Source organism: Dichomitus squalens (genome assembly GCF_000275845.1).
Source record: "Dichomitus squalens LYAD-421 SS1 unplaced genomic scaffold DICSQscaffold_19, whole genome shotgun sequence".
Lineage (NCBI taxonomy): Eukaryota > Fungi > Basidiomycota > Agaricomycetes > Polyporales > Polyporaceae > Dichomitus > Dichomitus squalens.
In genome coordinates, this window is record NW_006766901.1 from 515909 (window position 1) to 529952 (window position 14044).

Genomic DNA, 14044 nt, shown 5'->3' on the forward strand with positions numbered 1-14044 from the left:
CTGGAGGGATCTGCTCACTAGAAGATCTTGATTGAATGAAGCCGGGTGCGAATGGGTGCACGCGGAGGAAGAGGTCGAGAGCCTATTGATGGTGTATGGGACGGCCGGCTATTGGTCTGGACAAGGCAAATGGGCGCGATGGAAGGGTGATATGGAGGGTCGGGCATGATGGAGCGATGGCAGGGGAGACATGTTCGAGGATTGCGTGTACGTCTACTGAGCATGTTGCGCGTGGACGGAAGGCGGAGGGGGCTTCTGGAGCATGTGGAGGTGAGATGGGAAGACCGGTGCGTGGTACGAATACGTCGCTCAGACGAGGCGGCTCGGGCGAGGATTGGGGCGAGGATTGGGGGGATCGGAGGGAGGGTGGATGGATGGAGGGTGGATGGATGGAGGGTGGATGGATGGAGGACGGTTGCAAGAAGCATCCGAGCCTTGCGAGCCTTGCGATGGGCGGCACGCCTCGTCGGGCGCACACCCGGGCGCACACCAACGACGGCCACACGTGTCTCCCTTCTCTCCCTCCATCTCAAAAGGCCAACGTATACTTCCAAGTGCTCTCCCCTCGACCTTGCACGCACTCCCATCTCACCGCATCCCACCATCCGCCTCTCTTCACGACGTTAACCCTCCAACCCACATACGCCCCAGTCCATGGCCGATCGCCAGAAAGTCGACGCCCCCACCGGCTCTGATGCTGGCTCCCTCTCAAAGGCAGATGGCGCAGGCCCCAAAGCCATCATCAAGAACGTCGACATGGGCGACGACATGCAGCAGGAGGCAGTAGACATCGCTTCCGCCGCCCTCGAGAAGTACAACATCGAGAAGGACATCGCCGCACAGATCAAGAAGGAGTTCGACAAACGCCACGGTCCTACCTGGCACGTCGTCGTCGGCAAGAACTTTGGCTCCTATGTCACCCACGGTATGTACTTCCTCTTGCAATCAGCCGTCAGATTCTCTTCGGTATGTGGCGGGTGTACCGACTAGGCTGACCGGTAACCGTACAGAAACCAAGCACTTCATCTACTTCTACATTGGCTCCCTTGCCATTCTCATCTGGAAGTCATGAGTCACTTCCACCCTAGCCGGAGACTCGAGGAGCTGGAACGAGCAGCAAGTCGCCGTGCAGGGAAGGGCGTTGGATTGAAGGTCCACCGGGGCATGCGTTCCACGCTCGCATACTACTGGCAGCAGAAGCAGCAGCAGCAGGGGTCTTGGACGGTCGTACGTTGTATACATCTTGCTTTCCCGTAATTGTGAAATCTCGCTCTCGTTTTCCGTCTTTCGCCCGCACTCTTGTGGTGAGCTCCGTACATAAATTGCCAAGTCCAACCATTCGAGCTCGTGCTTTCCAATGACACATTAGTTCTGCGTCTCTCACTATGCCAAGGCAAGCATCTCTTCCGCCAGTTTACTGACTGCGACTAAGGCACCCGCGCCGGTGCATCGTGCATGTGCGCTCGAGCGCCGTTTCCATTGGGCTGCAATGAGACGTAAGTGCCTCTGATGCAACGCGTGATCGTTCTCCATATTGCCTTGACCGTGTATTTGGAGCGGCAATACTTGAGTTCCAGCTGTTTGCGGCGCTCGTGTATCCATAGGGCTTCGCCTGGCAATGCGTGGACGCCGGTGGGTATCAAGCAGGGCCCCTGCAGCGAACTAGTTTCATATGTAGAATTACCATTCATTCACCAAGATTTTGCCTTTTATCGCTGTGACCAGGCGAGACCTGGGACTCGACGCGTTCAAGGATTCGGCAAGTGGTGGTCCGTACGTGCGGTGTGTCTGCCTGTAGATTGCAAGGCTCAGTCAAACAGAGCAACATCCTCGACTACGGTCAGTCGACGAGTCGAGACGCTACGGTAACGCGAGTAGATTTCAGTCGGTCAGTCAGGAAGTATGGCGATTACGTAATCACGAGGGAAGAGACGAGGACTTGTCGCAGAAACAGACATTCGGACCTCTCAGCACCGGACTCCTCCCTCTCCGCCTCCGCTGCCTGTCCCTCAACCACCACCATTATCTTCCCATCATGGCTACCCGGCAATCCTCCCAACCTCAACATTCCAGACGCACCAACCAGTCTGTCTCTTCAAATGCCTCCGCATCTTCCTCTCGTAGCGAACGCGCATCCTCACGTCCTCAGCAAAGCGTGAGTACTCCTGATCATATGTTACTGCCTACCACGCGGCGGGCCTCGTGCTCGCCCCCTTCGATCCAATCGTCCATCTCTGGTTCGGTGGCATATCATCTCTTTCGGTCCACATTCTGCTACAAGTATGCCTAGCACATCCCCAAATCAACACGCGGCGTCCTACTCCTTGCGACTTCCTCTGCACGTTTAGCCTCTGGCTAGTGGCTCGACGAACGTGTCCGCCATCGCGGCAAGATTATCTTAAGGTCCGACGTGCTCAAAGCCCCCGACAACTTCTGCCCAGTCGATGGCTCTCTGTCCACCCGACATGTGGTAGAGGCCTCCTTGGACTCTGTGTCTCCGTGCTCCACGCGGTCTATCCTTCTGACGTCTGCTACGAAGTCTCGGAGGCATACCACAAAGACCATTCTACGAATCCCTCCTTGATACTCCCCAATCACCCCATTTGCGCTTCCTATCTCTTGCGTTCCCATCCTCAATCGCCGTTTTCTGACTCCTTGTTTAGCCCGCTGTCGAATCCGCCGTAACAAGATTATTGGTTTCTATCAAAGCCCTCCTCGAATCACTCACGCAATGGAGCAAAAGCTCCGTCGACGAGAATCAAGTCAGTGATGTTTACGTCCGACTTGGAAATGACTTCAACTCTGCTGTGGCCGCCTTTGGAGCCTTCGGGATCGACATGAGGTACGTCCTCGCGCGTGTTAGCCCGTTCACACGTGCACCATATAAGACCTCCCTTCAGCGAACTTGCATCCGTACCAGAAGACCTCCGCTCTGTCCTCGAGGCCTGTCTCTCAGAGGACGCCACGCCCGAGAACCTCGAGGTTTACCTCCCCGAAGTGCGCAAGATTATCACCAGCCTTCTCCAAGGACTACGTGGAAAGCAGTCCATATACCGACGCATCGTCTCCGATCAAAAGCGTTCTGAAGGAGGCAGTGATCGGGACTCTCGCTCATCGAGATCAGAACGCCCGCGGGGAGACGACCGCGACGCCGCTCGTCAGTCCTCCCGCGGGCCCACGCCGTCCACCGATGGACCGCCTTCACGTAGCAAGACGCCCTCCGGCTCGTCAAGACGTAAGCCATCCACCTCTGAGAACGTTCCACCCCCCGCTATGCCAAACGGGTCAGAACCGTTCGTCGGCGGGTTCGCTCCACCCGGCGCCTCTGCAGACCCCGACACACGGCCATCGCGTTCCTCTACTCCCATGCAGGCTCGTCCATCTTTCACACAGTCAGGCAGCTTCCAAGCTCCCCGTGCGTATTCCACTTCTTCAGCCGACCCCAACTTCCCTCGCGATCCCCGATCACACACAAACGGCTTCGGCACACCCCCGCCTCCCGAACAGCCTCTCCCTCCTCCACCTCCCGCCCAAGCACCAGTGCCCAGCCACGTCAAGCGATTTTCGCTCGTTGACGCTCCTGTCCCCCCACCCCCATCTGTAGTCGTCAATGACGGCTCTCCCGCTCCTGGAGTAGCTTCGTTGGATGGCAACTCCCCTCCCACAAGCCCTCCTGCGGAGAACTCGCCGCTCGATCAGAGCGCGCCCGCGGTCCAGACGTCGCTCGCCGCGCTGAAGAAGGCCGAGGCGCTCGAGCGGCGCGCATCGAAGCGCTTCTCGACGTACAACATTTCCAAGATGACCGGCGGCGGCGGCGGCGGCTCCATGCGCGTAGCGGGGGGCGGCGGGGGAAACCGCCGCTCGCTCCTCGCCGCGAACGGGATGCTCACCCCCGCGGAGCTTGCTGCGCTGGCGGAGGAGGGCGAGAACGCGAGCCCGAGGAAGAAGGGTGGCAAGTCGGGGAGAGCAAGGGGCCCATCGCCGATCGCGGAGGGCGACGAGCCTCCGCCTGTGCCGCCGCTGCCCCAGACGAAGAGCCCATCGCCGCAGCTGCGGCCGGTGCCTGATCAGGATAAGGAGAAACCGGCGGACACAACGCGCGTGTCCACTGCCGAGTCCGAGAGCTCGGGGCCGCCGACAGGGCCGTTCCCGGTGTTCTTGCAGGTGGGGAGGGAGGTGAAGAAGGTGATGATTGAACCTGGGATGTCGCTGGCGACGCTGCGAGTGTTGTTCGTGGACAAATTCTCGTATAGTCCGGGACAAGACAACTTTCCAGCGATTTATATCCGAGATCCCTCTAGTGGGGTGCAGTACGAGTTGGAGGACGTGGACGAGGTGAAGGAAAAGGTTCTGTTGTCGCTCAATATCGAACGTGAGTCTGCGTTTGAGTCTTGGAATGACGTTCAGACTTCTGACGGGAGTTTCCTAGCCCTTGACCAGATCAAGCAGCACATCGACTCCCAGATATCGACACTGCAGCAGGATATCAAGGACCTCCGAACCGCTGTCGTCAGCAACCGACGTACATCCACCATCATCACCCAGCCTATTGCGGAAAGCACGCCCGTCGCGCCTCGACCTTCAGAACAGAAGTTTCGCGATGTCGCTCGTCGTATATCGCGCTTACTTCCCGACCATGGTGGATTCCCTGAGCGTTCTCAGAGCCCGACGCCGATCGCAGAGCCGTTACAGCCTCAATTCACCGGTGCCACGCTCCAGCCTCAGATGACGGGCATGTCTATGGCGTCCGAGTATACCACACGCGTCGTCTCGGATCTGAAGACTCAGTTTGACGAGGTGCAGAACCTTCGGCGCGACCTGGGCATCATGCGGCAGCTGTACACAGAGTTTATGAAACAAACCAAGGAGTCACTCGGCACGCTCCGGCAGCAGACGCAGACGGTCAAGCAGCTGTCGACGCAAAAGGTCGGCGGCGCGCGCGCGTACATCGACACTGGCAAGGCGAAGCTTGACACCCGCTCGTCGAACGTGCTTACGAAGATGGAGGAGCTGCAGGACACCGTCGAGGGTATCAAGGACGACGTGCTGAAGCGCAATGTGTCCCCAAAGACGTTCTTCCTCAAGCAGGTCAAGGGCGATATCGATTCGGCCGCGACGGAGCTGCAAAGTCTCAGGGACCACATCCAGACGATCAAGCCGATGTGGAAGAAGACGTGGGAGGAGGAGCTGCAGAATATCGTCGAGGAGCAGCAATTCCTCCAGCACCAGGAGGAGTTCCTCGAAGACCTGTTCGAGGATCACAAGGCTGTCGTCGAGGTCTTCGGACACGTCGAGAAGGTCATATCCCTGCGTGGATCGGCGTCGAGCAAGCGCCGGGCGCCCGCGTTCAGGCCGCCGCCAATGGAAGAGGGTCACGGCGGGCTAAGCACGGTGATGTTGGAGATCAAGAGCGCGGCGGTGGACCCAGAGAAGCGCTTGAAGGCGATCGCGGCGAATGAGAAGAATAGGGAGCGTGAGCTCGCGAGCCGGTCAGACGAGTTCCAGACGGAACTGTCGGGCTTCGTCGCGGGCAAGAAGTTGCGGATGACGGGCGGGGCTGAGGAGGTGGAGCGGGTGCGGCAGAGGAGAAACGAGCTCACATTGAAGGCGATGTTTAACGGAAGCGGGAGTGGAGGGACAGCGTCGCCCGTCGTAGGGACGGGGAGTGCTTTACCATCGCCTGTTGCGCCGAATCCGCCGGACGCTAGTGCGCACGGTGATGCCTCGACGACGACTGTGGACCCTGCGTCGGAAGCGGCTTCGTGATAATGTATGCCTAGAGACCCAGACTAACGATACCCCGGTTATGCTTCGAGCACTGATAACCACAGCGGACGAACTATGAGTAACGAAAGCGGTCTATGCCGTCCGCTGTCGCATATGCGTTCATTTTCCGCTCGCACTGACAATTGTTTGTCTTATTTCTCTCTTGTAGACTACCGCGACGTCCATTCAGTCTTAACAGCTTTCGATCTTTTGAATTTACTCTGCTGGAGCTGGAGCCGGGCGATGGGCGCTTTGGGGCACGTGAAGGGGTTGAGTATCGGTCTTTGGCGAGTTTGGGATTTGTTCCTCTCCGTCGTCGTCGTCGTCGTCGTCGTCGTCGTCTTCATCGTCGCCAACGTCGCCAGTCGCACCCCACTCGCAAGTCGCTGGCGCAGTCGTCGCCGTCACTTCGCCACGCTTCTCTCTGTCTCTTGATAGCTGAGGTCGCTGGGCGACTGCCGTCACTCGCCAGTATCGCTTGTTCTCCCCATCACTATGCTCTTCATTCTTTTCTCCCTCCTCCCCTTGGCAGTCCTCGCCGGCACATCCTCTGTCTCCGTCTCGTACGCCCTGGAGGACCAGCTGCCGCTCATTGCCCGTATCAACTCTCATTTCTCCTGGTCGTTCTCTCCTGACACGTTCGTTTCCGACGCCGACAATGTCACGTTCAACTATTCGACCTCCCCCCTCCCCTCCTGGCTCTCGTTCGATCCCTCCACTAGAACGCTTTCTGGTACACCCTCGGAGACGGATGAAGGGTCCCCTCAGGTCACCATCACTGCGGCGGACTCGAGTACCGGGGAGAGCGCGTCGTCTTCTATCACTCTGTGCGTAACGCCTTACCCTCCACCTCAACTCCACATCCCCGCCGAGGAGCAATTCATCCCCGACAACCCATCACTATCGTCCGTCTTCCTGATCTCGAACACCTCCGCCTTGTTCAACTCGCGACCCGCACTGCGTGTCCCGCCGAAGTGGTCCTATAGCATCGGGTTCCAATACGATACCTTCCTGGCTCCCAATAAGATCTACTATGCCGCCCGGATGGCAGATGGCAGGCAACTGCCCGACTGGATCAAATTTAACGCTAATGAACTCACCTTTGGCGGCGTTACTCCCCTGGCGGACAGCCTCACTTTGCCGCACACCGTCCAGGTCGCCTTGCACGCTTCTGATCAGCTAGGCTACAGCGCGGGGTCGATTCCTTTCGACATCGTTGTTTCTGCTCACGACTTCGCTCTGGAGACTTCGGCGAACTCTCTGCCTACCATTAATGTCACGACTGACCAGCCGTTCAAGCTGACCCTGAACTCTGCGGTGGACTTTTCTGGGGTTACTGTGGACGGCCAGCCAGTCACGCCCGCCAACATTACTTCTTTGCAGATCGACACGTCTGGTCTGGAGGCCTGGCTACATTTCGACGACCAGAACAAGACACTCACTGGGGATCCTCCAGACGAGTTCACTGATGGAATCCTGCCTGTGGTCTTGACCTCTGATGTGAACCAGACGCTTCACACGACGGTTATGCTCGCTGCTGTTCCGTCATTCTTCTCCGCCGGTGAGCTAGACCCGATCTTGGTTACTCCTGGCGACTCCGTGTCTTTCAACCTGGGGTGGTTCTTCTCCAATACTAGTGGTCTGGGGAGAGGCTCTGACATCGAACTGTCTGCTGCGTATGATCCTATCGAGGCTGGCTACTTCCTCTCGTTCGATTCGACCTCTGACAAGTTGTTTGGGACCGTCCCTGTCAACGTCTCATTCGACCATGTTGCCGTGACATTCACTGCCTACTCGCACATCACTCACTCAACCTCGCATACATCGCTGCCGCTCTCGCTCTCTGCGTCCGACTTCGAGAACGATCACAATAAGAACGGCGGAGGAGGCCTCTCAGTCGCAGCTCGAGCGAAGGTACTGCTCGGGCTAAAGATCGCCTTCGGCATCATCGCTGGTGTCGTAAACCTCGCCATCATCTTCGCCGTGATTCGCCGGTGCACTCGCGTTCCGGATACCGCGCTCGTGGGCGAAGAAGGTCGGAGGGGGTGGACGGCGGAAGAGCTGAAGTGGTACGGAATCGGCATCGAGGTCAACGGTGAGAAGTACGAACCCCCCTCGGTTGATAGCGAAAAGGGCTATGGTACCAGCGAGGCGGCGTTAGCTGGCTCTGGCCTTGGGTTGGGACCAAGCCTCTCTCGGATTATCACACGCACATTTTCCAACAGTCGTGGATCGCCTCTCAGCCCTGTCGGCCTACCACAAAGTCCGCCTGTAGTCAAGAAAGTGGAGTTCTTGGGCAAGATACGGCAGACGGCTCGCATCGTAAGTGATAAATATCGCCGCGTCGTGAGCGGTCCTCGGCGACCTATGATCTCGAAGCCGACCCTCATACTCACGGGCGAGAACGCGACACGACTTCCTCCAATCCGTACCGGCATCGAAGGTCTCCCATACACGAACGCTGAGGGTTTACTTCCCATGGTTGTTCCCCGATCCCAGCACGATCTGCGACCATTCGAGGAGACTACTCTTATCCGCTACGCTCCGAGCGATCTGACTACTCCAACCGACTCACCTTCGTCGTCCACGGATGGTCGATCGATCCCACGTCGTCGTGCCGACTTCGCACCACCGAAGGCCATCACTTCCCCTCCCCAGGCCCACCTAGGAGATCAAGAGCATCGCTCCGTCGCCTCGGTTGCGTCATCTCTGGACACGAACTCGTCCGCTCGGACCCACGAGGCGGAGGCAGTGATTCAGCATGCCACTCGCGCGATGAGCGTGCGTAGTGCTACCAGCGTATTCTCTGCCCCATGCGAAGATGTACGGCCAGGCGAGGCAGCCCGCCCTCGACTTGTTCCGTTCACCAGCGCGACACGGGTCCCGGTCCCCAAAATGCCGTCGTCGTTTTTCTCGCCTGATCCGGACCATTCGACCCAGCAGACCCCTGGTCAGCACAAGACGAAACGAGTAGCGAGCCAGATGGCGAAGGTGTTCAGGAATGCAGCGGCAGACCCCGAAACGGCATCGACTGCTGCAAACATCCCGCAGGCTACGGCAGAGGACGATCTGCAAACCAGCGCCCAATACGTGCAGGCGTTGGGTGACCAGGGCGGCGGCCCTCCTACCACCGCTCAGGGTAAGCATCTGTTCCACGTACAACAGTGCTCGTCATGACGTGTCAGCGCTGACCTGACTCCATTTCCTTGTCTAGGAGAGTGCTCAGCTGCAGTGTCGTCCGTGGACATCGAGGCACCGCACACTGGCAAGCAAAAAGCTACACGTCCGCCTGCAGTGCCGCGCATGCTCGCGCGCACTGGCGAGCGATTCAAGTTCAGAGTGCCGGTCGCGCTGAGGTCAGCGGTGGCCCAGATGAAGTCGAAGGGCGATTTGGAAGCACGTCTGGTTTCAGGGAAGCCGTTGCCAAGGTTCATCAAAATCGACACGGATGCCGTTCCCAGCGGGGCTGGCGCGCACCAGCAGAAGCGCGTCGTCGAGCTATCAGGCGTGCCAGTCTCTCCAAATATCGGGGTCTATGAGATTGGATTGTACGAGCAGGAGGGTGGGAAATGCGTTGGAAAGGTGGTAGTGGAGGTCGTAGCGAAGAAGCCGGCGTGAGCGCGGGCGTTGCGCCTAGGGCCTGTTCGCGCTGCGAGGGCCCTTATGTATGTACTCTACACATTTATCATGCACATTGCTAGCTTAGAACAATTCGTTGGATGTATCTCCGAGTCGAGGTCCTCACGCGTCCGTCACGAAGCACAAAGTTGCGGCTCGGCGTGCATGTTCCGATGCCTCGTCCGAATCAGCCGGGCGTGCAACCCTTGTGTGAGCTCAGATTATTAGATACCGTGTATGTATGTACGCGTTGGATTGCCGGCTCGCGTAGGGATCAGATTGCGTCTGGAGGGAGCTTAGCGAGGGCGGGTGTAAGCGGTATCTGATAAGATATGGTACGATGTGGCAATCTCGTCGCTCGCTGCGGCCGCGGATTTGGAGGAGCACACCCTGCGCGCTGCTCTTGCCAATCTCTACTTAGGCATCTCCCACAATATGCCAACGGAGCCCTTTCCTCTCTCCTTCCCCTCATAATACCCCTCTTTAATCCGCCAGACCTATCCCCATGTCTCGCAGAGGCTACAGTCTCATTCCCCAGTCGCCTACAGCAGGTTCGTATCCTTCCCCGGGGACTCGCGTAGGTGCGGGCTAACACCGCCCTTGGCCTATTTCCTACCTGTAGACGGGCGCGATGTTTCGCCCATCGATACCCGCCGTTCTGTTCTCAGTACAGTATCCACTCTAGACCCGGAAATCGCGGAAGAGCTGGAGGCCGAGGAGGACGCACACGTTGGAGTTAGGACCGTCGAGGCAGCAGAGCAGGTGTTCGGAAAGCACTCTACATGGTTCCTGTTCATTGGGTACGTCTTGGAGTTCATGATGGCCTTGCGCGTCCCTAAACTACGCGCTCCGCAGAATTGGGCTAGCTTCCTATGTCTACTCGCTCGACAACCAAACGACGTCCAACTACCTCGCCTTTGCCACCTCGTACTTCGGCGCGCACAGCCTCATATCGTCCATACAAGTCGTTCAATCTATTCTTGGCAAGTTCTGTGCCTATGTACCCCATGTAGCATGCATTGAATATGGGTGGGCCGCAGTTGCCGTGGGGAAACCTATCATCGCAAAGGTCGCGGACGTGACCTCTCGTGCTACTGCATATCTTGTCGTTCGTAAGCCCTTGTTCCTCCTCATAGGCTAATACAAGAGGCTTACTCGGCTGCGCAGTCGTATTCTATGTGTCAGGTACGTCTTGTGATTGCGTAGTTGGACAGGCCGCCCACCAGGTCCCCAGGATATGCTATCATCGCCTCCGCACCTAGTGTTGGTGCTATCGCTATCGGAATTGTCTTCTATGCTATGTAGGTGCCACCCTACCCACGTTGGCTGGTCAGATCTAAATGTGCACATGTCGCAGCGGATACACGTGTGTCATACCACTCAACGGTCCTGGACGAACACTGAACGGAACGGATACAGAGGACTGCAGCTGCTCACGTCTGTTATCATCGCTGATATTACCACTCTCAAATGGCGTGGCCTCGTCTCCGGTATGACATCCGCCCCGTTCCTTGTGAACGCCATCATTGGCTCGAAGGTCGCCAACGCCGTGCTCGAACATCTCGGATGGCGATGGGGCTGTAAGTTCCCCGTTATGCTATCAGTCGCCGGATATCACTCAGACGTGCACAGATGGCATGTTTGCCATATTGGTCCCGGCCGCGTTGACACCCCTGATCCTTACGCTCTTCTGGGGAGAGCGACAAGCCAAGAAGCTTGGATTGGTCGACGCACCCCTACTTCGCGCAGATATAGCGCCACGGGTGAAGGGGAGATTCTTGCGGAGCGCATGGCTATTTGCCGAGCAACTCGACCTCGTCGGTCTCGTGCTACTGGGCACCGCTGTTGCACTCATTCTCCTTCCCATGACCCTCGCACAGCGCGCCAAGAACAGCTGGAGCAGTCGTGCGTGCATCCGGATGCTCCTGATTGTTGTGAAACAGCTGATGTTTTACCGTTCCAGCGAACATGATCGCGATGCTCGTCCTCGGCTGGATCTTACTTCCCGTCTTCGCTCTCTGGGACATCAAATTCGCTAAGCGGCCTGTCATCGCCCGAAGATTCTTAACGAATAGGACTGTCGTCTTCGTGGCCTTCATCGGATTCTTCGATTTTGTACGTACTCGATCGACGCGAACTGCTTCCGGCGGCTAGATCTGAATATCACGTCCAACGCCCATAGCTCTCGTTCTTCTTGACCTTTACGTATCTATCCTCCTTCGTTCTGGTGACGAAGTCATGGTATACATCGTTATTCTCGTGATCTCGTTTTCTTGCTCACGTGCATCAGGTCAATGACGGACGTCTTCTACTTCGGCCAAGCGCAGACGGTGGGGTTGACCGTGTTCGGTATCCTCGCTGGCATCATCATGCGATTCACCCAGCGCTACAAGGTGCGTACTGAGTTCGCACCCAGACGTAACTTTACTGACACGCTCGTCTAGTCTCTCCTCGTCGTCGGTCTCTTTATTCGTCTAGTGTGCGTCCTGTCGTTTAGCTTAACTCACCATTCTTGGCTGATTCCGGCATGCATACAGCGGCGTGGGTCTCATGATCCATTCGCGCGGCCAACACAGCTCCGATGCTGAGCTCATCTGGACACAAGTACTCCAAGGCCTCGGTGGCGGATTCGCGGCGATTTGCTCTGGCGTAGGTGCCCAAGCTTCCGTTCCGCACGCCGATGTTGCCATGGTCATTGCGATTGTCCTTCTCTGGACCGAGATCGGCGCAGGCGTTGGCGGTAGCATTGCCGGAGCAATCTGGTCGGGTTTAATGCCCGATAGACTTAGGCAGTACCTCCCAAATCTCTCGCAGGAGGAGCGCGACGTGCTGTTTGGCGATATCACGGCCGTACGCGAGCGGACGATGGACGACCCCGTACGCCAAGGCGTCATCAGTGGTAAGCTTTGTCTACATTCTGATGCTGCCACTTTGCTCAAATAGCGATCAATAGCGTATAGCGATACTATGAAGATTATGCTAATCCTCGCGACCGCTTTGAGCTTCATTCCGCTCATCCTCTCCATCTTCATGCCTAACTGGTATCTCGGCGACCAGCAGAACGCTGTCGAGGAGGCGGACTTCAGCAGCAGACGAAGCCGAGGTGCGTCGCTCGTAAGGCCGCGTCCAAGCGAGGATGAGGACAATAGGGAGGTTTAAGTAGCGAGATATACGATGTTGTTTCAGGACAATGTTCGCATAGGATGTATTCCTCGCTTTGTTGAACTGAATGGCCTGCCTTTTCTATCCCTTGCGCCGATTCTCCTATATCCGCCTTGTTTATCACAAGAATGAGGTCTGTTAGAATGCGCTTACTACAGAGACACAGCTTGAAGACTTCACCCGAACCTTCTCCCCGTCAAGAGTGACGTCCTCCATCTTACTCGCGAACTTATCCGCACACCCACACGCCAGCTCTCCACTCTGCGTCGAAAGGACAAGGTGCCAAGCTCGCTCTTTCCAGACGTTGCGCTGAAAGTGTTCCCAGACTTTTTGAAGCGCGATCAAAGGGGACTTCGAGTCATTTGGAAGAATGAGGTTACCTCGACCAGAGTCCGTCAAATACGGACAGCTGTCCCGCGCGGACGCTTCAAGTCTTGTGCGCCGGAAATAGCCTCCCAGTGCGCTCCGACATTGCACGTCATCTGGAGTCCCCAACTCATGGGTGCACCTGACAAGCTTGAATGCAGTCGTCACGTCAATGGCCGCTGGGGCAGAGGCCGTGAGTGTTAGGTAAGGTATATATTCAAAGTTACACAAGGACCGTTCAAATTGGAGTGGACTCAGTCTCTTTGAGTCAGACATTAGGTCCGTCCTTGCTCGAGCGCTGATTGTTGCACGAGTCACGGTATAGTCTTCAACCAGTCCTTTCTCAGGTTCCTCTTGTAGAAATTCGGGCAATAGAATCATGTTTGGCTGAGTGCAAACGTGTGCCATACAACATGATCACTGAGAGGTTATGCTGGAGTAAAGAATGCCTTAACAAGGCCAAATAAGGGCATAGGTAGCTGCCAGAAGGTAGGTGGGCCTGTGAATAGTGACAGTCTGAAATCCGAAAACTTGGAACAAGGTCCACAGCTTCTCAACAGCTAAAGCAATCGTCTCCAAACCAAGGAGAGGCCGTGGGCTAGGTCGTGGGGCACCTGGGACACCAGCTTGTTCCAGGTGAAACAGCCTGGTTGTGGTGCTACGGACCTTGTTCCACCGAAAACCTGGCACCATGGGGCTTGGTGCCAGTTTTCTAGGGATAGGTACAGAATGGTCCATAACTCCTCAACCAGAGCACTTATGACCATGCAAAAAGGTGCGTCTGGTAGCCCTAGCCATCCCCTACATAGAATGGGGCCTTGTTCCAGCTTGTTCCAGCCTTTAGCCACCTCAAAAGGCAAAATACTCGAAATTCAACCTTGGAAAAAAATGGAACAAGGTCCATACCTCCTTAACCAAGGCACCTATCCTCAAGCAGCAACTTGCATCTCATAGAGGACCTCCTGGGGCATCCTAGAACCCACCTTGTTCCAGCTTCCAGCCATATCTGAAGGCCTAGGACACCAAAAAAGCGGACCACTGCAACTTAGGTGGCATCTTGTACCCCCCATAGCTCCCAAACCAGAGCAGCTATTCACTAGCTCTCAAGTGCCCTAGATAGCCCCATCTGAGA

At 56.8% G+C, this 14044-nt stretch overlaps 3 protein-coding genes across 3 annotated transcripts; all 3 read left to right on the forward strand.

Moving 5' to 3' along the window:
- The first annotated feature begins 605 nt into the window (after positions 1-605).
- DICSQDRAFT_181307 (AIP3-domain-containing protein) lies at positions 606-5963 on the forward strand. Its single transcript, XM_007366708.1, has 6 exons — positions 606-925; positions 1011-1065; positions 1089-1227; positions 2664-2842; positions 2901-4372; positions 4430-5963. Exons 1-6 carry the CDS (start codon positions 655-657, stop codon positions 5764-5766), a joined length of 3453 nt encoding a protein of 1150 aa, XP_007366770.1. The 5' UTR covers positions 606-654; the 3' UTR covers positions 5767-5963.
- A 298-nt stretch (positions 5964-6261) lies between these two features.
- DICSQDRAFT_171072 (uncharacterized protein) lies at positions 6262-9384 on the forward strand (the record flags this gene model as incomplete). The annotated part of the gene is made up of 2 exons (XM_007366709.1): positions 6262-8905; positions 8981-9384. 2 exons carry the CDS (start codon positions 6262-6264, stop codon positions 9382-9384), a joined length of 3048 nt encoding a protein of 1015 aa, XP_007366771.1.
- Positions 9385-9866: 482 nt separating this feature from the next.
- Positions 9867-12634, forward strand: DICSQDRAFT_181308 (MFS general substrate transporter). Its single transcript, XM_007366710.1, has 14 exons — positions 9867-9935; positions 10007-10184; positions 10240-10496; positions 10552-10569; positions 10619-10685; positions 10742-10750; positions 10804-10964; positions 11017-11289; positions 11348-11499; positions 11567-11625; positions 11675-11777; positions 11829-11863; positions 11922-12283; positions 12338-12634. Exons 1-14 carry the CDS (start codon positions 9890-9892, stop codon positions 12541-12543), a joined length of 1926 nt encoding a protein of 641 aa, XP_007366772.1. The 5' UTR covers positions 9867-9889; the 3' UTR covers positions 12544-12634.
- Positions 12635-14044: the final 1410 nt, after the last annotated feature.

What these genes read in the sequence shown, in the direction of transcription:
- DICSQDRAFT_181307 (XM_007366708.1), top strand. Translation starts at nt 655, where the DNA reads ATGGCCGATCGCCAGAAAGTCGACGCCCCCACCGGCTCTGATGCTGGC. An exon ending in AGCAGGGGTCTTGGACGGTC is followed by an intron (nt 1,228 to 2,663) that starts GTACGTTGTATA and finishes CTCCTTGTTTAG; the next exon opens with CCCGCTGTCGAATCCGCCGT. An exon ending in GTTGTCGCTCAATATCGAAC is followed by an intron (nt 4,373 to 4,429) that starts GTGAGTCTGCGT and finishes GGAGTTTCCTAG; the next exon opens with CCCTTGACCAGATCAAGCAG.
- DICSQDRAFT_181308 (XM_007366710.1), top strand. Translation starts at nt 9,890, where the DNA reads ATGTCTCGCAGAGGCTACAGTCTCATTCCCCAGTCGCCTACAGCAG. An exon ending in TCCCCAGTCGCCTACAGCAG is followed by an intron (nt 9,936 to 10,006) that starts GTTCGTATCCTT and finishes TCCTACCTGTAG; the next exon opens with ACGGGCGCGATGTTTCGCCC. An exon ending in TCATCGGATTCTTCGATTTT is followed by an intron (nt 11,500 to 11,566) that starts GTACGTACTCGA and finishes CAACGCCCATAG; the next exon opens with CTCTCGTTCTTCTTGACCTT.